The sequence below is a fragment of the Colletotrichum scovillei genome, assembly GCF_011075155.1.
Source record: "Colletotrichum scovillei strain TJNH1 chromosome Unknown Contig00006, whole genome shotgun sequence".
In the NCBI taxonomy this organism is placed as follows: Eukaryota; Fungi; Ascomycota; class Sordariomycetes; order Glomerellales; family Glomerellaceae; genus Colletotrichum; species Colletotrichum scovillei.
In genome coordinates, this window is record NW_023336264.1 from 5,503,451 (window position 1) to 5,528,639 (window position 25,189).

The window sequence follows — 25,189 nt, forward strand, 5'->3', positions numbered from 1 at the left end:
GAAATCGCATCTTATCTTGTTCAGCTTTACCTCTTTTAGCCTGGGCTGGCGGGTAGGTCTCGTGGTCCTCTCGAACGTCTCATTTTAGTCAGCGAGGCGTCTCAAATGAGGTGTCACTTGAGCGGCTCAGAAGCGAAATGTGACGACCTGAAGCTTAGACGGGGGGGTACACCGAAAGCGGCGTCTGCATGGCTGGCACATGGCACTAAGGTAGCTCTCAACCTAGCAGCTGAGACTCCAACCCCTCCGCCGTTTCTTGCCAGAGAACCTCACTTTGACTCTTCAACATCTACAACATCCATCAGATCCGCCGAGTTTTTGAGGATATCACGACCGAAAAGATGGCTGTTGTTCTGATCTTCGCTGTCGCAGTCATCTTGGGACTGCTGGTGAAGGAATTCTCCTCTTGGTATCGGCTGTCCCATGTCCCTGGGCCGTTCTGGCATGGAATAACTGGGTTTTCGATGGCGCGAGCTGCATTAAATGGGTCGGTTCATGAGTACTATATGGAACTGCATGAGAAATACGGTAGGAGCATTTCCGCATCTCAGGCCCGATGTGGCGGATAAGTTGACCCAAAATTCAAGGCCCCTTGGTTCGTATCGGTCCCAATACCGTCATGTTCAGCGATGGAGACACGCTGAAAAAGATCGCCGGCACTCGCAGTAAGTATACCAAGGGCGAGTGGTATGCAGTCGGAAGAACCACTCCAGGAGAGGATCATCTATTCTCGATGCGCGATGAGGAGAAGCGCAAGTATTTGAAGAGCAAAATGGGACCTGGTGTAAGTTTTGCTGTACTCAGCGTAGGTTAGAACCTCGTTGCTGACTGAAAATCGCAGTATTCGGGCTTGGAGAACGGAGGATTTGAAGCCGGTATAGATAAGAATATCGCCGCGTTCGTTGACCTCATCGATCGCAAGTATATCTCCACCGCAAAGGACTTCAGACCGATGGACATGGCCAGTAAATCAACTTACTTTGCCCTTGATGTCATTAGCGAGCTTGGCTTCGGCACCCCATACGGCTTCCTGAAAGAAGACCGAGATCTGTATCAGTATGTTGCCACGAAAGACGCCTTCTTTCCGGTCATGATCACTATGGGGAACGTGCCGTGGTTGGCTACGCTTATGCACAGTTGGCCTCTCAATCTGGGGCTGCCAAAGTCCGGAGACGCAGCTGGATTTGGGGCGCTTATGGGGTGAGTGGATGTTGAACACCCAGATCATGTGAGTAAGTGAGAGAACTGACATGCTTGGCTCAGGTTTGCCAAAACCTTTGTTGATGGACGGTTGGCTCCGGATACGAAGCCCGGCCGGGACATGATCCAGTCATTTATCAATGCTGGTCTGACGAGAGAAGAGCTAATACAGGAAGTCTACGTTGAGACGTGAGCGCCTCGTTCGCCGTAGGATCCTGGCCTGTTCGAAAGTTGACTGTTCATAGCATCGCTGGTTCTGACACCACGGCAACGGCCATCCGTATGATTCTCTTGTCACTCCTATCCAACCCGCAAGCCTTCACAGCCCTCCGAGCCGAGATTGATACACTAGTCTCGAAGAAGATGATTAGCTCTCCGATCAAAGATTCGGAAGCGAGATTCATGCCATATCTTCAAGCTGTAATCCGCGAAGGTCTCCGTCTATACCCACCGTCTACTGGCATCGTCAGCAAGCAGGTCCCATCAGAAGGGGACATCGTCCATGGATATCAGTTGCCCCCTGGTACACAACTGGGGGAGAACGTCTGCAGCATCGGCCGATCGAAGGACATTTTTGGACCTGACGCACATCTGTTTAGGCCAGAGAGGTGGATAGAGGCAGCAATGTCCGATGATGAAGGAAGATATAAGGCGATGATGTCAACTACCGACATGGTCTTTGGGTATGGCAAGTTTTATTGCATGGGGATGAATATTGCATTGATGGAGTTAAACAAGGTCTTCGTTGAGGTAAGGTCCTGTTTCTTTCTTTATTGTATAAAACCTTTTTTTGACATCTTCACCTGCAGCTTCTACGCAGGTACGATTTTGCTATTGCAAAGCCTGAAAAGCCGATGAGATTGTGGAGTGCTGGGTTTTGGATAACGCATGACTTCTGGTTGAAGATTACGCAGAGAGGCAGGTGGTAGCTGGTCATCGATAACTGAAATACTTAACTTCCAGTCATATCTTATTCTAATATCTAAGTTATGGATTAGTGTCTTGTAGGTAACCGTCTAATTAGGGTGATGCAAGACTCCAGCTTACTTGGGTTCACATGGATTACGAGCTACACATTTTGCTGGGGCTGCGGCCAGAGGTTACTGCTGCGAAATTAACAACCAGCATGTGGAAACCGCGGAGACCGTGACGGAAGTTTAAGAGTCGCATCGTCTGTAAGCGAAATATCCCGAAGGGCCTGTGCATTGCAGTCTTAGTGTTCGAACCGAGTATTCGACGACCATCAAGACACTCACTTACGGCAAGTCACTCATGTGGCTACAGAGCTATGTGCGAAACCGGATTTCGATTCGAACCATTTCAATTGCCTGTCAAAGGGATTCAGTCATTTCGAAGGTTCTGACGTGAGACATTAGACTGGCGGTCCATCAAGCCAATCAATCCTACGCAATTACTGATTTCGACTGGTTCCTTAGTCCATAACAGCCCCGTTATCGAACTAGCGCAACCCCCCTGCTTTGTGGAGTAACTAAATGCAGCTTTCGTGTAGACGTTCCAGTGGGATTTTCGATGACCATCCTCGATGCCTAACAGGGTTCATAATGCTGACAGCCGACTGCCGAACTTCTAATACGATTACGAATGGCCCCTTGAAGGATCTGCGGCAGGTCAACGCTTTTGATATATGACTCCGATTGTCCCTATTGGCTTTCCGGTGTTCCTCCCTTTCTTTGCGACTGATCCTACTGCTAGAACATTGCAAAATGGAGCTCCCTGCACTGGCCGGCACGGTCTTCGCGGTTGTTGTCATCGGCTGCTATTTGCTCGAGTCCTTCTTCTTCCTCTCCAAAAGTCCGCAAGAGCCAGAGTACATCAGACCTCGCGTACCATTGATTGGTCATCTTCTCGGTCTGAATAAGTACGGCTCTGGCAACTACTTTACCAAAGTTGGGTAAGTTCCTGCTTGCTCGATCTCAACATTGGATGATCTTCAGGCTGACATGATACGACAGGGCCGACGCCAAGTCAAAGATCTTTTCTGCACCCATCTTCTCCTTCAAATTCTACATTATCGCAGAACGCAAATTCATCTCGTCTATCCAGCGCAATGCTAGGACAATCTCTTTTGCGCCCTTTGCAGCCAAGGCGGCACACAACTTTAGCGGTGCCGATGAAAAGGCCACCAACTTACAAGATCACCTAGGAGGTGGCCCCGAGGCCAAGGAATTTGATAGAGTCCAACGCACGACTTTAGCAGCTGGTCCCGAGCTCGATGACATGAGCCTTGTTGCAACTCAGGTGAAACTCGAAATTGTTGACAAATTAGCCACAAGTGCCCTCGAATCATCAGAAACAGGCGTTCCGATCGATCTGTTCGCCTGGGTGAAGCACACCGTCGGGCTGTCAGCAACGGAAGGGATGTTCGGTCCTCTTAACCCCTTCAAGAACCCTGATCATGAGGCTGACTTCTGGTACGTACTTTCTGATAGCCCTTGTAAACTTCGTTTGAGGGGACTGAGCTCTAGACGAGAAGCTGACAATCTACAGGACCTTCGCTGATAAGGCACACTTGCTTCTTCCGGGAGGTATCATTGCAGAGTTGTTTGCGAAAAAGGCAATGCAAGCGCGGGAACGGAACGGCCTACGGTACGAAGAATACGTTCGCCTCGGGGGCACAGAGACAGCCTCAGGTCTTCTCAAGGGTCGATCACGAATTATGGCAGAGAACGGAGTATCGCCACGCGATATTGGGCGTATCAACATTGGCTTTGATATTGCTATGCTGGCTAACTACGTCCCAACGACATGGTGGTCCGTCTTTGAGGTCTTCTCTCGCCCGTGGCTCGTCGATGCGATCCGCGATGAAGTACGCAAGGCAGTCAAGAAGGACGAAAATGGCGAGTTCAGCTTAGACATCTCGGTCATCAAGTCGGCATGTCCGCTACTACTGTCCTCGATTCAAGAGGCGCAGCGCCTGCACACCATCCACGCACACATCCGAGAGGTTCTTCGCGACACGACAATCACAGTAGACGATAAGACTCAGCTCCTCAAAAGCGGCAACTATGTCCAGATCAACGGCATTCCAATCCTCCGCAACGAGGAAACGTGGGGTCCAGACGCCACCTCCTTTGATGCCTACCGGTTCATCAAGATGAAGAAGAAGCCTGATGCGCCGGGTGTAGCCTCTCCGGGAGACTTGGCACCTCACTCCTTTCCCATTTGGGGCGTGGCACCTCACGTCTGCCCTGCACGGTGGTTTGCGACTACCGGTACTATGACGCTGATTGCGTTGATGACCTTGAAACTCGACTTTGAAATTGCGCCAGATTTCAAGGGCGAAGGCCCATCTGGGAGGGAGTGGAGAATGCCCAAGGTTGAAGGTCTCTTTGTGGCATTGCATTCTCCTGCTGAGCCGATTCCTATCACGGTACGGTCCAGGAAAGAGTTTGAAGGCAAGTGGAGAGTTGAGACTGGCACACCAGAAACAAGGCTGCAGTTATCCGTAGGATAAAGCCTAAACAAGCCATGAATGACATATAGTCTCTGAGGAAGTCGATGCCAAATATTTCAATGCGCTTAGTAGCTTCCCTCGGCAGTTCACATTGTGTGATTAAAAAGGATGTGATAGAGCCTCAAGTAACTTAGAAGGTGTGGATCAAGAAGTGAGGAACTTGCGAAGAGTACTTGCCTGGAAGGCATGCAACTTACAAGTTGCCTCTGCTCTTCCCTGTTCAGAGAACTCCTAAAGTCTACTGTCGAACTCTGCAATGATATCGACGAACAAGGTGAGATCATCGGGAACCCCGTAATTCTGGACGCAAGACAATAGCCTAAGGCTTGAAGCAAAACTTAACAACATGAAGTTCAGGTTCTTGTAGGCACAACTTTGAATTCAAACTACATATATACAAGAGACGCTACATGGTGCATGCTGTAGTTGTATCATGCCGGTGTCAAAGTCAATTAGGTGCGCAAACGCGGACAGCTTAGGCGCGGTAGTTGTTCCAGAAGCTCAGCATGCGGGTCTGCTGGCCAGCGGTGAACTCCTCGTAGCAAGAGCTGTATCATACGTCAGCAAGAAGCTTTTGTGATTCCAAGCGGGATAGTAACTTACTCGTAGGAGTAGTCCATGTAGTTGTGGATGGGGTCGAGGCCGGCGATGCTGGGGCAAGAGTCACGGCCGACAGGGCATCCGGAAGAAGAGCTAGCCTGGGCAGGGGTATCGGCAACGGAGTCTCCACCATTGCAACCGCCCTGGAAGGTGTGGTAAAGACCGAACCAGTGACCAATCTCGTGGGTGGCAGTCTTTCCGAGGTTGAAGTTGGTCTCGCTTCCGCCGGGAACGGTGGACGACAGGATGGTGCAGCCGTCGGCGATGAAAGCAGAGGAGCCGGGGGAGGCGGTGGTGGGGAACGTGCAGATTCCGAAAGCACCTCCGACGCTCTTGAGGAAGTACAGGTTGAGACTGCCATAGTCACCCTTGCGGAGGGCAGTCTTCATGGCGGTCTGGCTGCTGTAGCCGGCCCAGGCGGAGTTAATGGTACGAGTAGTCTCGACCAGGTTGAACTGGATGCCGTGGGGGGCGAAGTTGGAGTTCATCACGGCCAACTGGTCGGTGACCATCTTGTCCTACACCCATATCCCATGTAAGTGACCGTCCTCTTTGAAACGTGCTTAAAGTGAAGCTGGAGAAAGAGCATGAAGCTATGAAGCTAGGAGATCTTACGGTGATGTATCCATTGGCCACAGTCTGGGAGGAAGCCACGATGTGGAAGTAGGTAGGAACGGTAATGGTGGCCAGAGCAGCCAGGCTGACAGTACCGTTGTTGGCGGCCTCCTCCTCAGCAAGCTTCTTGGAGATCTCGATGTGCTCGGCGGACGGATCCTCGGTGGCACAGCCGAATCTAACGGCGGGGGTGACCGCGGCAGAAACGGAGGCGGCAAGAGCCGCGACGAGGGCGAGGTTGAAGTGCATATTGACAAGAGTGAGCCGGGGACCGGGGAGCGAACAAGCGACTTGGATAGGAGTTGCGAGACTGAGAGGGATGTCGAGCTAAGAAGGGGAACCTTGATGGCAAGAGATCTGGGCTATATATACTCGATCATCCATCTCTCTTGATGTAAGTCATCTTGTCGTTGTTGGGCTTCTATTCTCGGGACTCTGGAAGTTGCCTCGTACGTTGCAGCGAGCTGAATCGGCTTGGAACGATGCCCTAACAGGAAGCCCAGTAACAACTGTACTACAAGAGTAAAAAGGCGCGTCAGCTGATAGAAGGAAACCGGAAACGAGCCCGAGACTTGTCTTTCCATTGCTTCATACGCCTTCCTCATCTGGCTGATACCAAGACTCAGTTGCAGCTGAGGTTGAGTCGGGGTCTTCGAAAAAGCACCCGTGGAAACCGCGGGGTTCGATATCTGCTACCTTCTGTGTTCTGCGGTCAAGTTAGTGTTATTGATAGCCAAGCGAGAGAGAGTCAGATTAGTGTGGGGACTTGTTCTGTGGCTCGGCAGAGGTTCTGTCCTTGCATGAAGCGATCAGGCCGAGAGGAACAATATGCTCGTCGTAATACGGTCGGGCGCCGGCTTCGACCGATAAGCTTAAATTGATCTGTTGATCAACCTGGCCTTGATGAGGGGCCGGGCGGAAGACGTGGGATGAGTCTTGGTGTTGGTCGAATGGCAGACAAGCTTCACAACTGGCGCTAGCGGTGTGTGGTTGCACTGTATTAATTCAACTGCTTGTTACTGCTAGTATGCCAAGCGCTGCCAAGACGGCCTTTCGTCCAACTGTAGAAGCACAATTGAACCTGCCTATTTGAGCAATAACTTGGTAACACTGATGACTGAGCTTGCTTCTTCCATTATCGGCCGTTGGTGTAGGGAACGGAACGTGAACTAATCAATGTCTCGGGGTAACTTTGAGGGTATTGATTTCCGCGTATCAGGCTGAAGCAAGGCGATTGCTTCCACCTAAAATGGAGCTGCTTGCAGGAAGATAAAAGAACGTGGTTCCCGGTTTCTCGTTGAATCATAAGAGAAGTAGACGGCTTAGCAGGTGTCTCTTTCGAATATGCGGCGTCCTAGCCAAACTAGGTTGGGAGATATGCGATACGAGGGAATTGATTGACGTAAGTACCTGGTAGTAGAGGCATCGTAACTCCCCATTGGCTCCTCAATGTGTGATGTTGGATTGTATATTCTGTGAACCCCTCAACTGGCACAGCATTCGCTATTATACCGCGCTCACGGACTGTGGTTATTCTGTGTGCAACTGAGTTATCAAGATGTCTCTTCGTTGAGTCGTTACATTACTGGTTCCGCAAAGATTGTGGTACAAGCCTCGCCTACGAGATGCCGCCACAGTCACACAAACTACGACTACCCGGCTTGGTACCCATTTAATCTTCATAATCTAGCTTCCAAGTCACAAAGCTCATCGCATTATTCTCTATGATTAGCTTGGGGGCACCCATCCTAGCTCCTCCATCGGCCACTGGATCCAAGGTTTGTGGCTCTCATCTAGCAACTCCCACGCCTGTGATATGAGATGAATCGACCAGCCCTGAAGCCACCATTGACTCTCTAATCTCTTCAGCACAACACAAAAGTGGGCATAAATAACAATGGCCTCCTGATTCGCCCTCGGCTCTTTAAGCAAAGGTAGGAACTCATCCGACACGAAGTATTTCCAGATGAACATATCCATGATGTCCATACCACGACCTCCACTATGCAGAGCAAGAGAAAGAGGGTGACCTAATTCGTCAATAGCCAGACTATGGATGCGCAGCAACTCTTTGTCAATGTTGCTGCCGTTGACGCGCTTTCGCAGACTTTCCAAGGCAGCTGGTCGAGCTCGCGAGTCATCACGTGCAGTGAAGAATCGTTCTTTTGCGTATGTCAACAGAGGAGTCAAGGGACCCTCGTAGTTCTTCGAATTGAGGAGTTTGATAAGAGAACAAGCTCCGGATAGGAGGAATGTCCAGTCCGGGAATGCGGATTCCCAGACAACCACTGATTCCTTCAGATAGCGTCCCGATGCCAGAGCTAAGTTTCAATCATAAGCCAGTGTACTGCCCGTGCAGGCGCAATCTCGAATTGACTTGAAGATAGGAAAGGGAAAACGAGGTGCAACAATGCATTTCGTGATCCACTCACGTAGTGATCACTTACCGAAGAATATTGTAAGAAGTGAAAACAAGAATAAGTTCTCGGCATTTCGTTCATCAAGAGCGCTCATCAGCTCCATTGCTTCCCTTGAGGCTGATCGATGATAAAGCAGGGCCTTAGCCACGAGAGCCTCCTTTCGTTCTGGCCGCTGGTGGGCTAGATGTAGAGCCGATATGGAGAGCAAAGTTCGCATGACATATTCGCATTTAAGCGCCATGCGGACTACCGAGACTCGCCACATCTGGCGGACGAGGTCATCTGTTGATAGTGTCATGTATACGGCGGTAGTGAAGTTGTGGATCAGCTCCAAATCGACAAAGTTGAGGGCTTGGTCGATAGCTGGCGCGGGTCTCGTAGATGTCTCTAGATCGTCTGCGCTTCTGGCGTCAAGGCTTGTTTGCAAGGTGATTTGCATGCTGCGCATTGATATCGCCATCGAGCGACTTTGCAGGAAGTCGCACGTCACCAGGTGACGCACGCAATTTTGACATGCTGGCTTCAGTTCGTCACACTATAAGAAGCCAGCGTTAGCAAGTAAAGTAGTGTCAAGGATATTGGGTGCGCGAATGGGTCATATTGTGAGAATTCGGCCGAGGTGTTGTGGTCTGGTGCATGGACGATACTAGGCCCGGTAGGGCCCAAGGATCCATCACTAAAAGAAGAGGTGGCGTGCAGGGTAACAGTATATCATCAGACGAACCTTGATCTTACGTCTCTTGCAAGTGTGGCATCCAAGCTTGGATTTTCTGTGCGGTTTCTTCGAAATTTTGGCTGCAATCCTCCGCTCCGGAAGGACCTCCATCGCGTCCGATGCTCCTTGATACCCGAAGTCGCGGACGAACCCCTAGAAGCTGCTATGCGGTGTCACCGGAAAGAGAGGAGAGACTTACCGGCATCAGACACACCCACTCAGTAGGTCTTCTACAGATCTCGAGTTTATGATCCAAGATTGGCGGGAAGTCGGAAGGGCGGGGAGTTCCAAGATTCCGAGCCTCCATTCGCTGATGCTGACGTTGACGCCGGCCGAAGAAATGGATGGACGGCGTTTAAAGCCGATGGAGCTCCGCAAGGCAGTGCTCGTATTGCTCGCTTAGCAACCAAGACCTCGGAAACCAAGCCGAATGCGGAGTTGTGCCACTTGACACATCGAGATTAAGACCTTCACTGAGACTAGAAGACTAAGAGTAGAACTAAAACTCGATAATCCCAATTTAGTCTACAATAGTAGCTTATACCGAGTTGTACTCTACGAATAATCAATTTTTGTTTTCTCTAGAAAATCTGTTGGCGATCTAGAAAGCTGAGGCTGCGAATGTTATTTCTTTGTATTCTTCCTGAGGTAAACATACTTTATGATTGTTGGCAGACTATCATTCCCCACGCAAGATGCCACCGCTCAACTTCCCTTTGACTTAATTACTATCACAACTTCAAGGCTTAAGAATTTCCCAGTTCACCATGTATTTACTACGGCCGAACTCATATGCATCTCTCAGAGACCGTCCCATGCCCAGGCACCTTTGTCCCACACCCTTCGGAACTCAAGAAGAATGAGGTGCAGTTCTCTGTACTCCAGGGACTCCGCACGATAATGAATGAAAGAGCTCTATGAGCCAAATCTAGATTGATAGCACAGTGTTTTGGGTGTACAATACCCTAATGCGAGTCCATAAAGATGGGACTGTCAAGTTACGGGTGCGGAACGAGGGGTTGCGGATACAAGCCGCGTAGCCGCCCGGTACTGCCCGTGCCGCTTGCCAAATGCTATTCCATGCAGCCAGTCCCTGTCACTGGACGTGCCAGGGTCAAGATGCAGAATCGATAGCATGTTCACAACCAACATGCATTTATTGTCCGACAAGAAGAGGGGTAGGGCGAAGGGCAACTCTCGATGGGGGTAAATCACCGAGGTCAGAGAGCGATGATCTGATGCGAGACGCTTGCTGACTCCTATATCTTCAGCGCAACGCCCCGCCAACTTCATACGGCCCGCGCCTTCGGCATCCCAGAGGCTCGCAATATCCAGCTCTCTAGCGGTTCATCAAAGTCATGGCAGTTAATAACGATGGTGTGCTGGCGGCAGATGAGGTGGGATAATCTGTCGACATTCAGCCATCTATACCGATACTAATTCATTGTCTCCTATACAGAATGTCAACGACAATTCCTCCGTGAGCCATGTAAGCCAGTTTTCATGCCTCTACTCTCATCCGCGTGTTTGTCATGGAACTCATTCAGAATCGAACAGCAAAGTCTCGCTTCGTCGACAACCAGCGTAGCCAGCTCAATTCTCGAGTACCGCATTGAGAACGGCCGGACGTATCACAAATACAAAGACGGAAGTAAGTTCTCGGACGCACCTATTTTCATGTTGCAGCATCACTCACAATACCAGAATATAACCTGCCCAACGACGATAAAGAAATCGATCGACTCGGTAAGGCTCTCTCTCGCAACAACACATCGAGGTCAAGGGCTAGGTACTAATTAGACACCACACGGGGGAATAGATCTACAGCACAACCTCTTCATCCGGACCTTCAACGACAGACTAGGAACCGCGCCACCTAACGCACGAGACTCTAATGTCAGCAGGGTTTTGGACGTGGGAACTGGATCGGGCATTTGGGCAATCGACTTTGGCGATGAGCATCCCGATGCCGAGGTAAGTCGTAGACTACGTGGCCACATAAGATCTTGCAAGTAATAACCGTTCAATACGCAGGTCATTGGCGTAGACCTATCGGCTGTTCAGTCAACATTGTATGAGCTTTCCAATTCCATACCAGCTATCATATTCCTGAAGCGAAAACTAACATTGCACTACAGCGTGCCGCCAAATGTGCAGTTCCAGGTCGAAGATATCGAAGAGGACTGGCACTTCTCGCTTCCCTTTGACTACATCCACAGCCGGATGATGACGGGCAGCATCGCAGACTGGAAGATCTATCTCCGCCGTTGCTTCGAGTGAGTTTCGCTCGCATAGTCCCTCCCACACACACGCATAAAGCATCCCCGCCGTCTAATGCACACATCTCTCACAGCAACCTCAACCCAGGGGGTTACCTCGAACTCAACGATATCGATGCAATCCCCCTCTCCGACGACGGCACCCTCACCGAGGATTGCGCCCTCAAAAGGAGTTTCTGCCTCTGGTCCGAAGGCATCACGGCCCTCGGGTCCCCATTTGAGGAGTTCAACCGCCTAGAAGGCGTCCTGGCCGAGGTCGGGTTCGAGGACATTCGCGTTGAACGGTTCAAGTGGCCGACAAATAGCTGGCCAAAGGACTCGAAGTTCAAGGAGCTGGGGATCTGGAATCATGAAAACATTGCGCCGCACTTGGAGGGTATGTTCATGGCTGGAATTACGCGCGGATTGAAGTGGACCGAGCAGGAGGTTCACGAGCTTGCTGTCGAGGCGCGAAAGGACTTTGATGATGCGAGCATACACGCTTATTTCCAGATGTAAGTGAGCCCGCTTGATAGAGTGATAGTACGTCGCTAACTTTGATAGCTGGTCTATCTATGGGAAGAAGCCCGTGAAGGCTTGAGGATTCAATTTACAATGGGCGAGAAACCTGATTTCTCCGCTGGTGTTGAATGTAAAAAGTCAAAATCTGATTCGGATTCCTTTTGCTCAACATAGCTAGCTAGTCACCATCTTGATCTCGGTTTATGGCCTTTCCGACACTAGGTTTGATATCTACGCCGCATAGGCGCATAGTCGCATGCAGTTGTTCCTAGTTGCAGGGGTGATATGCACAACCACGACCAACCAAGGGGTGACATCGAACATTACATTTTCTTGTCTACCTAGCAGAAGAGGGGTAGCAATGGCGAGCAGATATTACATGCTACCTTGCCGAATGAACCGATACTCACCCGTTCCCGCTTCTTCAGCGGAACCTCTTCCCACCTGTTTGTTGGAACCCCACGAATTTCCTCAAGGCATAGCAAAATCACTCTCATCTCTAGAATCCATTACGCCATCCCACTACCAAAGACATAAGTTATACCATGCAAACACCGACGGATGAACATCTGGCGGCTGACGAGGTACGATTCCCCGCGAACTTACAGGTGCTCGAAAAGGTGTAGAGATTCCATATTCTGAGACTGTATTCCCTTCCAGACTGACACCGATGGCTCATCGTTGAGCAATGTAAGCAACTACTTGGCTTCACTACTTATTCCTCGGCAACTTGCACGGTGAACTCATATATGCTTCAATACCTAGGCAAGCCTAGCTTCGTCTACAACAAGTGTGACTAGTTCTATTCTGGAGTATCGTATCGAAAATGGGCGAACTTACCATAAGTATAAGGACGGCAGTGAGTTCGAAGTTTCCGCAGAGAATGGAATAATCAGACACTAGTAGTATGTTAATGATATTATCAGAGTACGCCGCCCCTAACGACGAGAGGGAAAGTGATCGCCTAGGTTCGTCATCTGCTCATTAGACCGATGCTACGACGCATGCCTTCAGTTTGCTGAGAAGAAGACTGATACAACCGCATCAGACCTTCAACACAACTTGTTTATCCGAACTTTTGATGATCGACTGGGTACTGCACCGCCAAACGATCGAGACGCAAAGGTCGGCAGAGCGCTCGACATTGGCACCGGGTCCGGAATCTGGGCCATTGACTTTGGCGACGAACACCCAGAATCCGAGGTATGAGGACTTATGTTATCAGTATCAGTAAGAGAATTCACAAAAGCTGATTTCCTTCCCAGGTCATTGGTGTTGATCTATCGGCGATACAGCCTCTATTGTAGGAAGAAGGATGCTTCCTCCAAGTGAAGCTCACAGCTGACGAGTACATACCAGCGTGCCACCGAATGTGCAGTTCGAAATTGACGATATCGAGGAGCCGTGGCTGTTCTCGAGGCCTTTCGATTACATCCATAGTCGCATGATGACGGGCAGCATCAGAAACTGGAGACAATTCCTCCAGAGCTGTTTCGAGTGAGCCCCACGTCTCTGTTTGACCGTCATGAACGCTGAAAACTGGTTTTAGTAACCTCAACCCCGGCGGCTACCTCGAGCTCAACGACATCGACGCCGTTCCCCTCTCAGACGATGGGACCCTCACAGAGGATACCTCGCTGATGAAGAGCGTCCGTCTCTGCTGCGAAGCCATCGCCAAGTTAGGGGTCCCCTACGAGGAATTCAGCCGTTTCGAGGGCGTTATCAAGGAGATTGGCTTCGAAGACGTGCACATCCAGCGGTTCAAATGGCCCACCAACAGTTGGCCCAAGGACAAGAAGCACAAGGAGATTGGGCTCTGGAACTACGAGAACTTTGCCCCTAATTGGGAAGGCTTTCTCATGGCGCCGCTGACCCGAGGCCTCGACTGGACAAAAGAAGAGGTCATGATCCTCGCCATGGAGGCTCGGAAAGACTTTGCGAACAAGAACATCCATGCTTACTACAATATGTAAGTAGCCTTGACAACCTAGCTTATGATTGAGCTAACTTGAATAGTTGGTCCATCCATGGAAGGAAACCAACGACGACTGGATAGGTCCAGACATTTTCGAATAAGCCATGGAGGTAGACGCGACTATCGGTGTCGTATCGGAAGGATGATGACTGTGCCTTTAAGCGGCTCAAGGTGACAAAGGTCTATTGACTGAGGCTTTGTGACATTAGGTAGGGTGGAAAAGCGTTGAAATCAGGGGCTAGACCGCAGTCCTCGTTCCCTTGGGGCAACGAGCTGGGTCCATCCTGCTCAGGGGTCTCAATAAGCTTCCATTCTCACAGAGACATAACCGTATAGTCATGGTGCAATTTTCGTCTTCGAATCAGAGATTACTCCCAATGACATCTAACCAGACCCGTAACGGGTTCATATTTTCGGCTACACGTATGACCCATCAACGAATCCTCTCCCATAGAGCAAAATATCCTCAAACGGATTACTCACCCTCAAAACCCTCCTCCTCGGGCTCCCCCGATCAACACAACTAACATACCCCGCCGAAGTCTCATTAAATCTTTGCCGCCCCCTCGCAACAACCCGGAACTCAGGCACTAGCGGCCCTAACCTCTTCAGCTGTCCACCGTCCTCCTGCGATTCAATCTCCACCCCGTCCTCCCACGCCCAGAACCCGTCTTCGGCGTCGCAGGGAAAATCAATCGTCAGGCGTGCCGCGACGGAAGGCGGTACACAGTCGTACAGCTCGCGGAACTCGGGCAGCAGGCGACGTGTGACGGGGCACTCGGCGTCGAGCCAGAGGTAGATGCTCTCCGCCTGGCACGAGTCCTGCTCGGAGAGTATGTGCCACATGGAGGCGCCGTTGAGGTAAAGAAAATTGCCGCTGTCGTGGCGGAGGGAGATGTTGAGGCGGCGAGCTTGGTGGAGGTACGTGGGACGTGGCCAGCGGAGGATGCGGTGAAGAGTTTGACCGTCGGTGATTGTTAGGGTTTTGGCTTCCCTGAAGGATTCTATGCTTTCGTTGTATCTAATGGGAGTCATGATTAGTGGGCTGCTCGTCAGATTAGGGAGAGGAGGGTAAGCTCACATCCGCTTACAGGACAGGAGAAGAAACATGTACGCTTGCTTCTTGTTCCCGTCTACTTCGCGTCCGTCTCGTATATCCTCCCATAACCTCTCGCATTTCCAGTGATTACACCAAGGAGACGTCATTCTTCTGAACCATTTCGGGTGAGGCTGGACCTCCGCGGTGGAAGAGGACTTTTGGAAGTCTTTGGCGACCCCGATCTGACGCTCATCAGGCGCTTCATGATCTGTGATGCAGGGAGAAAACAAGAGTTTCCTATTTCGTAGAAAAGCATGTCGTTCGACCCCGGCCGAGATCCAGAAATGTCTATAAATCTGATGTCGGATTTCGGGGGGCAGCTGCCGAAAGAAGGTCGACTGGCCCTGGTGATGTTCTCTCCTCGGTGCTTTCGAACTCGCTTGTTGCGTAAACTCTTCGTCGATAAGGCTTTCGTTCAAGTTGTTTCCATCGCAGCTGACTTCTTCCCTGATAGGCTCCTCTGCGATGGGCCGGTCCAAGGTCATATGATCCTCCTCTATAGTTTTTGTCGTGAACAGAGATGACGTTGAGAACGATGACCTGAACGATGATCTGCTGGCCAAAGATCTTCCGCTTGTACTTGACTTGTCGTCAGGCCGTGACCTTTCTCTCATTGAAGCTTTCCTGAGAACCCGCAGGCACTTCTTAGAGGCTCTATGTAAGAGACTTGGCTGATCCATAGCCTCATCAAGATTCGTAGCCTTGGTTTCGAGTGTCATGTTGGTGGTCTGCCGTACAGTAGGGTGTCGAGTAATCACTAGAGGTCAAAAAGCTGTCGTCGTCGCAAGAGTCACCCTTAACAAGAGAGTGCGGAGAGATCCAAGAAGAGGACGAGAGGGCAGGCAAGGCAAGGGTAGCTTTTGGGGGGCTAAGAGGGAAGCCAGACCAGATATAGATGGGTTGTTTGCTTCGCAGTGTCTTGGATAGCTACTTGCACCCTCGAGGCAAGCCGTATGCAACCAATCAAGGCTGTGGAATGTTCAACCGTCCCGGTAACTTGGTAAAGAAGCCCTCGCCCTCGCCCAACCAGAGTTGCAGTTTTGGGAATTCAAGCAAACTTGACGCGGGTGTTGCGGAGAGGGAAAAAGAACAAACACGCCTTGCACATGACCCATGGGCCATGGCACGCCCGCCCGCTTGCTCATCTCTCCCCATCCATAGAGGAAGATGCGCCGATTCGTACATAAAAAGCAAGGATAATCAAAGATTGCCCAGGCTCTTTCAAACAAAAAAGCCCACCCTCTTCGTGCGACCGGTTCTCCCTTGAGATGGGGTTGGGCGGGCTAAGTGCGGCGTATGCGATAATGCGGCACATAGGGTCCATCTTGTCCCATATTGGGGAGCTCGTCTCCAAAGACCCAAGTTCCAACAGAGGGAAAAGGGAAAAAAGTTACAACCAACAAACCAACCAGCCCAACCAGTGCCAAACAAAATTGGTACCCAAAAGGAGAGTCTCCGCCGCCGTCTGCCGCCCATTCGTTTCCATGCGCACATAGGGCACATTGAGGCCGCGCAGCTGCCATCTCGCTGCAGGCGCTGTCACAGCGATAGGATCGCGTACCTTGCTGACCAAAGGGGGCGACTTGGCGCGGGAATCATTGCGGATCGCTTCCCGTGGTGAGACAAAGATCATCGGTTATGTTCGCTTCGACTCTCTAGTCCTCGAGGCTTGACGACCGTGACGACTTGTTGCTCAACTCGCGAACTCATGGTTGGTGTCACCGCGAAGTCGGGGGCGAGACCGTGCCCCCCTCAAGCCCACATATCGCGCCCACTTATAAGCAAGGTCGCCTGTAGCTTGTAATGTCGAGATACTGGGCAACAGAATAGCTGTGAGACTGCAGCTACCTTCACAGCTCAGAAGGTGGCCAGTACTATTGAATCGGCTGAGCGAGTGATGCTCGTCGGCGAATGTGACAATTTTGCCCGGGAATGAGGCGCCGAAACAGGCAAGAATTGTCTTGGTTCGGCCTGTGTGATCCCGCGCCTCGTGAGCATGACACAGCCGTGTGTATGTGTGTGTCTCGCGGATAGAAGTCGCATGGTTTCCCGCCCTCGACATTCCTGGATCTAAGCGAGTTCAAAGGGCAACGGTCTTGCGTACAGCTGCAAATTGGAAGCCAATACCTCTGGTGAGATCACGCCCGTTGCATGTGCAGGCTGCATGGCGTCAAGCTGTGATTGCCACCTCGCCGTTGGCACATGCGGATATAGATGTGTGAATACACCACTGAAGTAGGTAGTTGATGAGGAGCCGCCGCAAGACCGTTGAAAGGCTCGGCCCTGCCCATGGTGGTCTCGAAGGCGTTCGAAGGAATCGACTATTGGCCCGGCTCCCGTCGACGGCGTTCTTTTCTCCTTACTATCCGTCGACTTCCCATGTTCTCTCGACACAACTCTGTGGCCTTGGCCTCCTGAGTCCTAGGGACCTAGGCTCAGGCTGCCTTGCCCCGGGGAACTGGGGGAGGGCCGCCCGGTCGACGGGCTGCCCGATGTGGTGAAGTGCAGGGCATCGAGGTTTATCCTTGACGACAGCTCCGCCCGGCCGCGTCGACATGCGTGGAGCGCACTGGAGACCACTGGGGGTAGAAAGCGCCCAGAGAATCGAATGGGTCGAGACGGCCCAACGACCCGTGCATTGGTTTGCTGCAAGTTGGCGATGGGCAGGCCGTATTGAGTGCTTGTTGGAAGTCTACATGTTGGAAAGGGCCAAGTCTCGGTTTATGGTTAGCCTGCCCTTCTTCAGGCGACTGACGGCGTCGTATCGTGAAAACTGCATGGGGAGTTGAGCTGTAGCTCCTCGCCGTCTCCCCGTCGTTAACATGTGTCCATGCTTTGTGTCTGGAAAAGAAAGTCCATTGGTGATCAACAGGCAGCTTGACACAGCTGTGGACTCGCATGAGGCCATTCAGGCAATGTCTCTGGAGCCAGAGCGTCTAGGAAACTGCTGGCGTGACTGGGTCATGGATGCATCATGTATGCAGGCGGCTGGCCCTTGTCTGCTAGTTGGTTGCAGCGCAAGTCACATATCAGCAGGCCGTTTATCCCGAGCCAGATTGAGCCAGGATGTGACCAGGGAAGGGCAGTGCCAGATGGCGATGGTAGCGTGACAGTTCAGGACCCTGAAAGATGCATTGCTGAGGTCGGATGAACCCCTTGAACTCTGACTCGACGTCTGAGGATGGTGCTCTCTGGACGAGACAGTCCGTAAGTGCAAGATGGGTCTTGTTGGGTGGCATGAAGTGGGAAGTTCGAGGAAACCCCATAGAGCTATGGGTTCCTCGACCGCTGAGCCCATTGTGACAGCATATTGACGGAAAGTAGTCAGGGAGGTTGAGAAGGGTGGTCAAACGTCAAGATGAAGGGATCACAAGATGCAGCGAAGAAAAGCAATGGCAGTTACACGGAACTTACAGGGCAAGTGCCAAGTGGAAGTATTCCGTACCGTTCGGGGCGCGTTTTCCGAGCTGACATAAGCAACACCGTTTTTGGGACTTGTCAATTGAGTTTACCTTCCCGTCGCCTGGTATGGGCGTTGTCAGGTACCATTAGGTAACACTTGAGCCCGGGATACAGCGACCTTCGGCGCCGGGTGTCGGCAGTCATAGCGAAGACGTGCTGTAACACTGGACTGCGATTGGCGACAGCCGTTGCTGGTATCGACAGTTTGGGACTCAGTCGGGTAATCAGATAACGATAAGACATGAGAGTTGAGGGAACGGAACACCAGACGAAAGAAAAGGCGGGGGGGGCAATTGGCAGCTGCAAGCACTGAAAAGCAATGGAACGAAAAGCTTGGCTGCCCAAAAGTTGCAGGCGAACGCTTCGTCCAAGCGCGCACCTCGAAGAAAAAACAAGACTAAAACCAAACACCTTGAAATTCCCCCGTTTCCCGTCGACAAAAACAAGGGCCAAGCTGGGAACGAGGCGGTGCGACTCGACTCGTTGGAATCTCTCGACAGTACCCTGGAATACACACATGCTCTTACTTCAATACACCTCATAGAGTTTACATGGCGTTGCCTCTTCCATTCGTTCGGTAAACGCTGTTTTCCTGTACCTTTTACTTAGGCCGCGCTGCGCAACGGGCGCCACTACGTCATGAAGTTTGCAAAGGAGCTCGAGCAAGACCTCGTACCAGGTGCGCGCCGCCCTTGTCTCTCTGCGAATGGCTTCTCTGCTATCCTTCTACTCTGACTGACAATTATCTCACATAGAATGGCGCATCAAGTACCTCAACTACAAGGCCGGCAAGAAGTACGTCAAGGCCGTCTCCCGTGCCATCAATCGCGCCAACGGTAGCCCCCAAAACAACGCCAGCAAGAGCGAGAACCGCATCGCCGCCAACTTCTTCCACAGCCATTCGCCATTCAATAGCCAGAAACATGGACACTCGCGAGGCGGAAATCCCGACGAGCGGACCTCGCTCCGCCACAGCCCGGCCCCGGTCGGCTCAGCACGACAAAAGCCCGCGACACCAGCACGAGCGATTCCCGTTTCCACCAGCCACGAACGTCAGGGGTTGAACAACGGGTCGACCGATTTACAGTACGGGAGCTTCGTTCACACGCCGCCGAATCATGATACCGGAGCCCCCTTGGACCGCAAGGCAACTTTTGAGCTGCCCGGGCCGGCAATGCGCGTGCCTTCTCACCAGAGTGATGCCAGCCCGCAGCCCGCTTCTGCCCAGGACGACCAGCCCACCCGCCAGGTACTGCAGAGAAGCGCCTCCATGATTGCGGATGCCCCTCGCTCTTCTGGCCCGCCCCCGACCGAGCACGAGAACACGCCTTCATCGCTACGGCTCCCCCACTCTGCGACAATTGGATCTGCCTATAATGCTTCGCCGAGAGGTGGTCTCAGGCGCCTGTTCTCAAACGCGTCACCTCTGAACCGATCAGGGACGAACCCAGAGTACGGGCTCCAAGGGCTGGCTATCGACCTAGTCCGGCAGAAGGAGAAGGAATTCTTTGACTTTTTGGACTCTGAGCTGGAAAAGGTCGAGGCATTCTACAAGTTGAAGGAGGACCAGGCCGGAGAACGTCTGAGTTTGCTTAAGGACCAACTGCACGAAATGAGAAACCGGCGGACCCAAGAGCTGCATGTCCAGAAGCAACAGGCAGAGATCGACTTCCTCAACGGCGGACACGGCGACTCGGACGGTCCCCAAAAGGGCCCCCTCGGCTGGATCGATCCTGTAAAGTCCAAGATCTTCCGCCCGGGGCCAAATTCCAAGGCACTGTCGAAAATGGCCCAGACCCCAGTCATGCGCCCGAAAGGCGGCGACGCAGGACGGGACTACATCCGACGACCCCACGAACATGACGTCCCGTACCGAACCGCCAAACGCAAGCTCAAGCTCGCTCTGCAAGAGTTCTACCGCGGCCTCGAACTGCTCAAGTCCTACGCTCTCCTGAATCGGACTGCGTTCCGCAAGCTGAACAAAAAGTACGACAAGGCTGTCAACGCCCGGCCCCAGTACCGCTACATGAACGAAAAAGTCAGCAAGTCGTGGTTCGTCAACAGTGACGCTGTGGACGGCCATATCAAGGCGGTGGAAGACTTATATGCTCGGTACTTTGAGCGTGGCAACCACAAACTCGCGGCTGGCAAGTTGCGAAGTCTGAGTCGCAGACCGGGAGACGAGTCTGGGAGTGCATTCCGCTGCGGAATCCTCCTTGGTACTGGACTGGTTTTCGCCATCCAGGGCGCCGTCTTTGGCGGCCAGCTGCTGTTCGACAAGGATCCCGAGGTACGGTCACGCACCAGCTACCTCTTGCAGATCTACGGCGGGTACTTCTTGATGCTGCTTCTGTTCTGCATGTTCTGTCTCAACTGTGCCATCTGGACGCGGAACAAGATCAACTACCCCTTTATTTTCGAATTCGATACCCGGCATAATCTCGACTGGCGGCAGCTAGCCGAGTTCCCTAGCTTGTTCACCTTCATCTTTGGAGTGTTCATATGGCTCAACTTTAGTGAGTACGGGACGAACGAGGTGTATGAATACTATCCCGTAGTCCTGATTGCTATTTCCGTGTTCATCATCTTCCTCCCGGCGCCTATTTTCATGGCAAGGAGTCGAAGGTGGTTCGCCTACGCTCATGTAAGTTTTTTACCTCCTCTCTGCTACAGGTATAATCTAATCATATACGTAGTGGCGCCTATTGCTGGCTGGTCTGTACCCAGTCGAGTTCCGAGACTTCTTCCTCGGCGATATTTACTGTTCCTTGACGTACGCCATGTGTGTAAGTTTTTATTCCTCTGTTCCCCCTTGATATTCTCGACTGACCTTTTATCAGAACGTCGAACTGTTCTTCTGTATATACGCCAACGCTTGGGAGAACCCGGCCCAGTGTAACTCCAGCCACTCCCGACTGCTCGGCTTCCTAGGCGCCCTGCCTCCCATCTGGCGTTTCCTACAATGTCTGCGTCGTTACAAGGACACGAGGAACATCTTCCCTCACCTCGTCAACGGCGGCAAGTACACAATGTCGATCATGGCCGCCGTCTCCCTCTCCATGTACCGCATCAACAACACCCACGGCAACCTCGCAATGTTCATCACCTTTTCCTCCATCAACGCAATCTACACATGTAAGCCCTCCTTTTCATCATCCCATTACCAGTGGAATACTGACCCAATCCCAGCAATCTGGGACCTCTTCATGGACTTCTCCCTCCTTCAACCCCAATCCCGGCACTGGCTCCTCCGCGACATCACGGCCCTCAAGAAACGCTGGCCCTACTACTTCATCATGGTCACCGACCCAATCCTCCGCTTCGCCTGGATCTTTTACGCAATCTTCACCCACGACACACAGCACTCCACCATCGTCTCCTTCCTCGTCGCCCTGGCCGAGGTCTCCCGCCGCGGCATGTGGACTCTCTTCCGCGTCGAAAACGAACACTGCGCCAACGTCGCGCAATACAAGGCCTCCCGCGACGTCCCCCTCCCGTATCGCATCGAACCCCTCGTCGCGCCTCGGTCTTCGATTGAAAGTGACGCTGGTAAAGATGGCAAGGTACCAGAAGAAACGACCAGCGAGGCCGCAGTAGCATCCGCTGCTTCTACCGGCGGCGGCCCTACTACCACATCCGCAACGACCACCGCCAGACCAGCGGCGTCATCCGACCCCCGCGCCGAGGAATCCGGCACCCTCAGACAGAGAGTCATGTCCGGCATCACGCCCATCCAGCGCAGCTTCTCCAAAATCATCGCTGAGGCGCACAGGCAGGACTTCGAAAAGAGAAGGAAACCCGTCGACGCGGAGACGGAGCAGCTGGAAGAGGCGGGCGGGATGGCGAGCGATGACGACGACGAGGGGTCTGCTTCTGACGACGACGAGGAAGGGATCCGGTCTGGTGGGTCGGAGGCGGATTCGATGGAGATAAGGCAGGTGAATGGTCTTGTGCGTGATCGTGGGGGACGGTCGATTCATCATAATTAGGAGTTGGTGTAGGGTCTCGGCGTAGGGTCTGCTTACGACTAATGAGCAGACATTGGAGCATTATTAATTCGCATTAGCATTCTTGTTTGAACAATGGGAAGAACAAACACTGTCTTAAGAAGTGGTTGCGTGAATATTGACTTGGAACGTAACCAAAATGATGCGTCTAATTTGTGCTGGTACATATTGTATAAATCTACAAGCAATCGTAACTTCGTGCTTCTCTACGGTGACACCCACGCAGTACGCCGCGCTTGAACAACCTCACTCCTACTCCTCGCCTACCAAATATCTAGAGTACTTATATACGTTCACCTCTACTCCGTGCCATCTTGGTTTACCCATGAACAATTACTGCCACTCCGCGTCAACCTTCTCAAAGAGATCCAAGAACCCCTTGAAGAACTTGACGCCCAAACCAGGGTCCAGCGCACCCGTCGTGGCGCGGATGGAGTGCATGCTCAACTGCGGCAATCCCGCATCCGCAGCCCTAACACCCATGGCGGAGCTGAGCATGGGTCCAACAGTGCCACCGCTGCGGGTATCGTTGCGGATCTGGAACGTCTGCGTCGCGGACCCGCTCAGCTCGCCAACACGCTGTAGGATGGCCGTGGAGACGGCGTCGGTGGTCATGTGGCCGTTGCTGTCGCCGCAGATGGCGATACCAACGTTGAGCTTGGGGATGTGCTCGTCCAGGTACAGACCCAGGAAGTTGGGGTTTCCTGCGTGGGTTACGTCCGCAGACAGGAGGAAGGAGGAGGCAAAGGTCTGGCCAATGACGTTTGAACCGAAAGCGACGTCGGCATGTTCGCTCAGGGCCTCGACGGCGCGCTCGATGGTGAGGGGGAGGAAGTTGCCTCGGGCGCCCTGGCGGAGGAGGGATCCGATTTCCTCGTCGTCGAAGAGGGCCACGAGCTTGATTATGCCGTCTTTGGGGTCCGAGTCGGCTGCGAGGAGACCGGTGAGGGCGGCCCAGGAGCAAACCTTGTCGTCGATGCGGCCGCCAAAGATGAATTCGCGGTCGAGACCACCCGTCTGCGCGGGCTGGGAGTCGTAGAGTTCGAGTTCCCAGTTCACGATTTCGGTAGGGGAGGCGAGGCCAAGCTCCTTGGAGACGAGCTTGACGAGCTTGGGGGGCTGGGTGTTGACGAAGGCGCCCTTGGGGCCGAGGGGTTCGACAGGGGTGGCGGAGGCGGCGTCCGGGTCTGAAGAGTCGAGGCCGATAATGGGGACGGCCTGGGTCTCCGGGTTGTTTTGGCCCATCATGCCGACGCCGAAGTGGGGTGCGAGGGTGGGGATGCGGGCGATGGGCCAGTCGAGGCGGACGAGCTTGGTAGACGTCTTGTTGGTCTCGGGATCGCGGACGATAACACGGCCACCGATGGAGAGGTCTCGGTCCCACCAGGTCTGGTTGAGGGCACCAGCGTAGGGGGCGACGCCGAGCTGATGGTATCCGGCACGGGTGGGCTTGGAGCTGACAGGCTTGAGCTTGGCGGTGAGGGCGTCGATGTGGCCGGCGATCATGGCGACACCGTTGCCGGGCTTGTAGGACTCGCCGACGGAGAAGGCGATAAGAGCAGAACCATTGCGGGTGGTCCAGTATTTGCCTCCGGGCTGGACCTTGGAGGTCCAGCTTTCGCGGGCGGGAAGCTCAGTATATCCTGCGGCAGCGAGCTTGTCCTTGAAGTAGGAGACGGCGTGGAAGATTGTGGGGTTCTCAGACAGGAAGTCGACAAAGGGCTGGGTGTAGGCCTCTGGTTTACTGGCGGCAACGGCGCAGAGCTTGCAGGCGGCCGGGTTGGCGGCGCGAACGGTCTGGCGGACCTCGCTGTAGCGGAGGGTATTCCAGCAGGACTCGCAGACGGGGTTCTGGGAGGCTGGGCGGCCGTTCATGTCGGCGAGGAGGAAGTGCTTCGAGGCCGGGCCCGGGGCGGCGGCGGCGGTGGTGGAGGCGGACATGGAGGGCGCGGGGGATTGAGAGCGCGAGAGAGCTTCGGCGTGCTCCATTGCCTGAAGGCGGAGAGAGAGGGAAGAGACGCGGGAGCGAAGGGAGTCGGGAGTGTGTTTGGTCATGGCGGGCGAGGCGTCGAGGGGGTGGGTTGCTTGAACGGTGGTGTTTGAGTTGGAGATGAGGAAGCGGTTCATTGACCCTCAATGCGATGCGCGCTGCCTGAGAATTGGAATGGGTAAGGTTGCGCGATGCTGTGGAGGATAAATGCGCGGTGGATGTCGTAGAGAAGAGAGTAGAAGAGTCAAGGTCAGACAAACAAGGTGACAAGGTAGGAAGAGGCGGAGTGGGAATCGTAGAGGTTGGCGGTTGAAGACACCTCAGCTGGAGCTTCCCGTCCGAGTCGGTCACAGGCACAACATGGCAGGCGCAGGAACGAAGAGGCACGGGGCAGCTGGAACCGAGCGGATCTGCGACCCGCCGGAAGCTTCGATTGGCTCCGGCGAATGAGCCTACGCCGATACGGGCCGACATGTCTGGGGTCGTTGTCTTATCGCCTTCTCATATCTTACCTAAGCAGACAAAAGAGGTGCTTATCGCACAGCGTTGAATCCGTTGCCATGGGGCCCAATGAGGGGGGCATGGGGCAGAGCTTGGCCAGTTTAAGCAGGTCACTGCACCGCTGCTGAGGTAAGATGCTTAGCTAAGTCACGATAGTGAATCTGCGCAATTTGGCTTACAATGGCGTCATTTGAGTTCAAGTTCCCAAGGTGATGGGCCTACTTAGTAAACGCAGTGCCTCAAGGTGGACAACTGTGATCAACCTTGATTGAAGTTAATACTCCCACCTTACTAAAGCAACATGCAATGTTTTCAAGTCTCGTTAAGTGAGTACCTGGCTGGCCACGGCT

At 53.0% G+C, this 25,189-nt stretch overlaps 8 protein-coding genes across 8 annotated transcripts; 4 read left to right on the top strand and 4 right to left on the bottom strand.

The window, feature by feature from the left end:
• Positions 1 to 341: 341 nt before the first annotated feature.
• Positions 342 to 2,129, top strand: HER10_EVM0012036 (putative cytochrome P450; the record flags this gene model as incomplete). The annotated part of the gene is made up of 6 exons (XM_035481440.1): positions 342 to 528; positions 588 to 784; positions 842 to 1,200; positions 1,264 to 1,389; positions 1,446 to 1,950; positions 2,010 to 2,129. 6 exons carry the CDS (start codon positions 342 to 344, stop codon positions 2,127 to 2,129), a joined length of 1,494 nt encoding a protein of 497 aa, XP_035333453.1.
• Positions 2,130 to 2,924: 795 nt separating this feature from the next.
• Positions 2,925 to 4,675, top strand: HER10_EVM0010863 (uncharacterized protein; the record flags this gene model as incomplete). Its single annotated transcript, XM_035480310.1, has 3 exons — positions 2,925 to 3,112; positions 3,174 to 3,632; positions 3,709 to 4,675. 3 exons carry the CDS (start codon positions 2,925 to 2,927, stop codon positions 4,673 to 4,675), a joined length of 1,614 nt encoding a protein of 537 aa, XP_035333299.1.
• A 435-nt stretch (positions 4,676 to 5,110) lies between these two features.
• On the bottom strand, positions 5,111 to 6,678 carry HER10_EVM0011787 (metalloprotease). Its single transcript, XM_035481206.1, has 3 exons — positions 5,891 to 6,678; positions 5,279 to 5,793; positions 5,111 to 5,223 (listed from the first exon to the last, which is right to left on the bottom strand). The coding sequence occupies exons 1-3, from the start codon at positions 6,137 to 6,139 to the stop codon at positions 5,151 to 5,153; spliced, it is 837 nt and encodes a 278-aa protein (XP_035333418.1). The 5' UTR covers positions 6,140 to 6,678; the 3' UTR covers positions 5,111 to 5,150.
• Positions 6,679 to 7,618: 940 nt separating this feature from the next.
• HER10_EVM0003384 (uncharacterized protein) lies at positions 7,619 to 9,324 on the bottom strand (the record flags this gene model as incomplete). Its single annotated transcript, XM_035473062.1, has 3 exons — positions 9,035 to 9,324; positions 8,338 to 8,845; positions 7,619 to 8,211 (listed from the first exon to the last, which is right to left on the bottom strand). The coding sequence occupies exons 1-3, from the start codon at positions 9,134 to 9,136 to the stop codon at positions 7,619 to 7,621; spliced, it is 1,203 nt and encodes a 400-aa protein (XP_035332384.1). The 5' UTR covers positions 9,137 to 9,324.
• Positions 9,325 to 10,383: 1,059 nt separating this feature from the next.
• HER10_EVM0002034 (methyltransferase domain-containing protein) lies at positions 10,384 to 14,015 on the top strand (the record flags this gene model as incomplete). Its single annotated transcript, XM_035471763.1, has 9 exons — positions 10,384 to 10,422; positions 12,466 to 12,495; positions 12,571 to 12,664; positions 12,732 to 12,773; positions 12,854 to 13,008; positions 13,071 to 13,108; positions 13,165 to 13,302; positions 13,355 to 13,774; positions 13,822 to 14,015. The coding sequence occupies 9 exons, from the start codon at positions 10,384 to 10,386 to the stop codon at positions 13,859 to 13,861; spliced, it is 996 nt and encodes a 331-aa protein (XP_035332231.1). The 3' UTR covers positions 13,862 to 14,015.
• Positions 14,016 to 14,197: 182 nt separating this feature from the next.
• Positions 14,198 to 15,583, bottom strand: HER10_EVM0004838 (uncharacterized protein; the record flags this gene model as incomplete). Its single annotated transcript, XM_035474469.1, has 2 exons — positions 14,862 to 15,583; positions 14,198 to 14,801 (listed from the first exon to the last, which is right to left on the bottom strand). The coding sequence occupies exons 1-2, from the start codon at positions 15,557 to 15,559 to the stop codon at positions 14,198 to 14,200; spliced, it is 1,302 nt and encodes a 433-aa protein (XP_035332543.1). The 5' UTR covers positions 15,560 to 15,583.
• Positions 15,584 to 18,733: 3,150 nt separating this feature from the next.
• Positions 18,734 to 24,667, top strand: HER10_EVM0013403 (EXS family protein). Its single transcript, XM_035482763.1, has 5 exons — positions 18,734 to 19,020; positions 19,097 to 20,985; positions 21,038 to 21,127; positions 21,182 to 21,476; positions 21,531 to 24,667. Exons 1-5 carry the CDS (start codon positions 18,981 to 18,983, stop codon positions 22,328 to 22,330), a joined length of 3,114 nt encoding a protein of 1,037 aa, XP_035333617.1. The 5' UTR covers positions 18,734 to 18,980; the 3' UTR covers positions 22,331 to 24,667.
• HER10_EVM0004489 (aminopeptidase I zinc metalloprotease) lies at positions 22,682 to 24,403 on the bottom strand (the record flags this gene model as incomplete). The annotated part of the gene is made up of 1 exon (XM_035474131.1): positions 22,682 to 24,403. The coding sequence occupies one exon, from the start codon at positions 24,401 to 24,403 to the stop codon at positions 22,682 to 22,684; it is 1,722 nt and encodes a 573-aa protein (XP_035332505.1).
• Positions 24,668 to 25,189: the final 522 nt, after the last annotated feature.

Bases quoted from the DNA above. Each gene is read 5' to 3' on its own strand.
- HER10_EVM0011787 (XM_035481206.1), bottom strand. From the start codon at position 6,139: ATGCACTTCAACCTCGCCCTCGTCGCGGCTCTTGCCGCCTCCGTTTCT. The intron at 5,794-5,890 runs GTAAGATCTCCT...ATATGGGTGTAG, and splicing joins TGGCCAATGGATACATCACC to GACAAGATGGTCACCGACCA. The intron at 5,224-5,278 runs GTAAGTTACTAT...CGTATGATACAG, and splicing joins TACATGGACTACTCCTACGA to CTCTTGCTACGAGGAGTTCA.
- HER10_EVM0013403 (XM_035482763.1), top strand. From the start codon at position 18,981: ATGAAGTTTGCAAAGGAGCTCGAGCAAGACCTCGTACCAG. The intron at 19,021-19,096 runs GTGCGCGCCGCC...TATCTCACATAG, and splicing joins CGAGCAAGACCTCGTACCAG to AATGGCGCATCAAGTACCTC. The intron at 20,986-21,037 runs GTAAGTTTTTTA...TCATATACGTAG, and splicing joins GGTGGTTCGCCTACGCTCAT to TGGCGCCTATTGCTGGCTGG.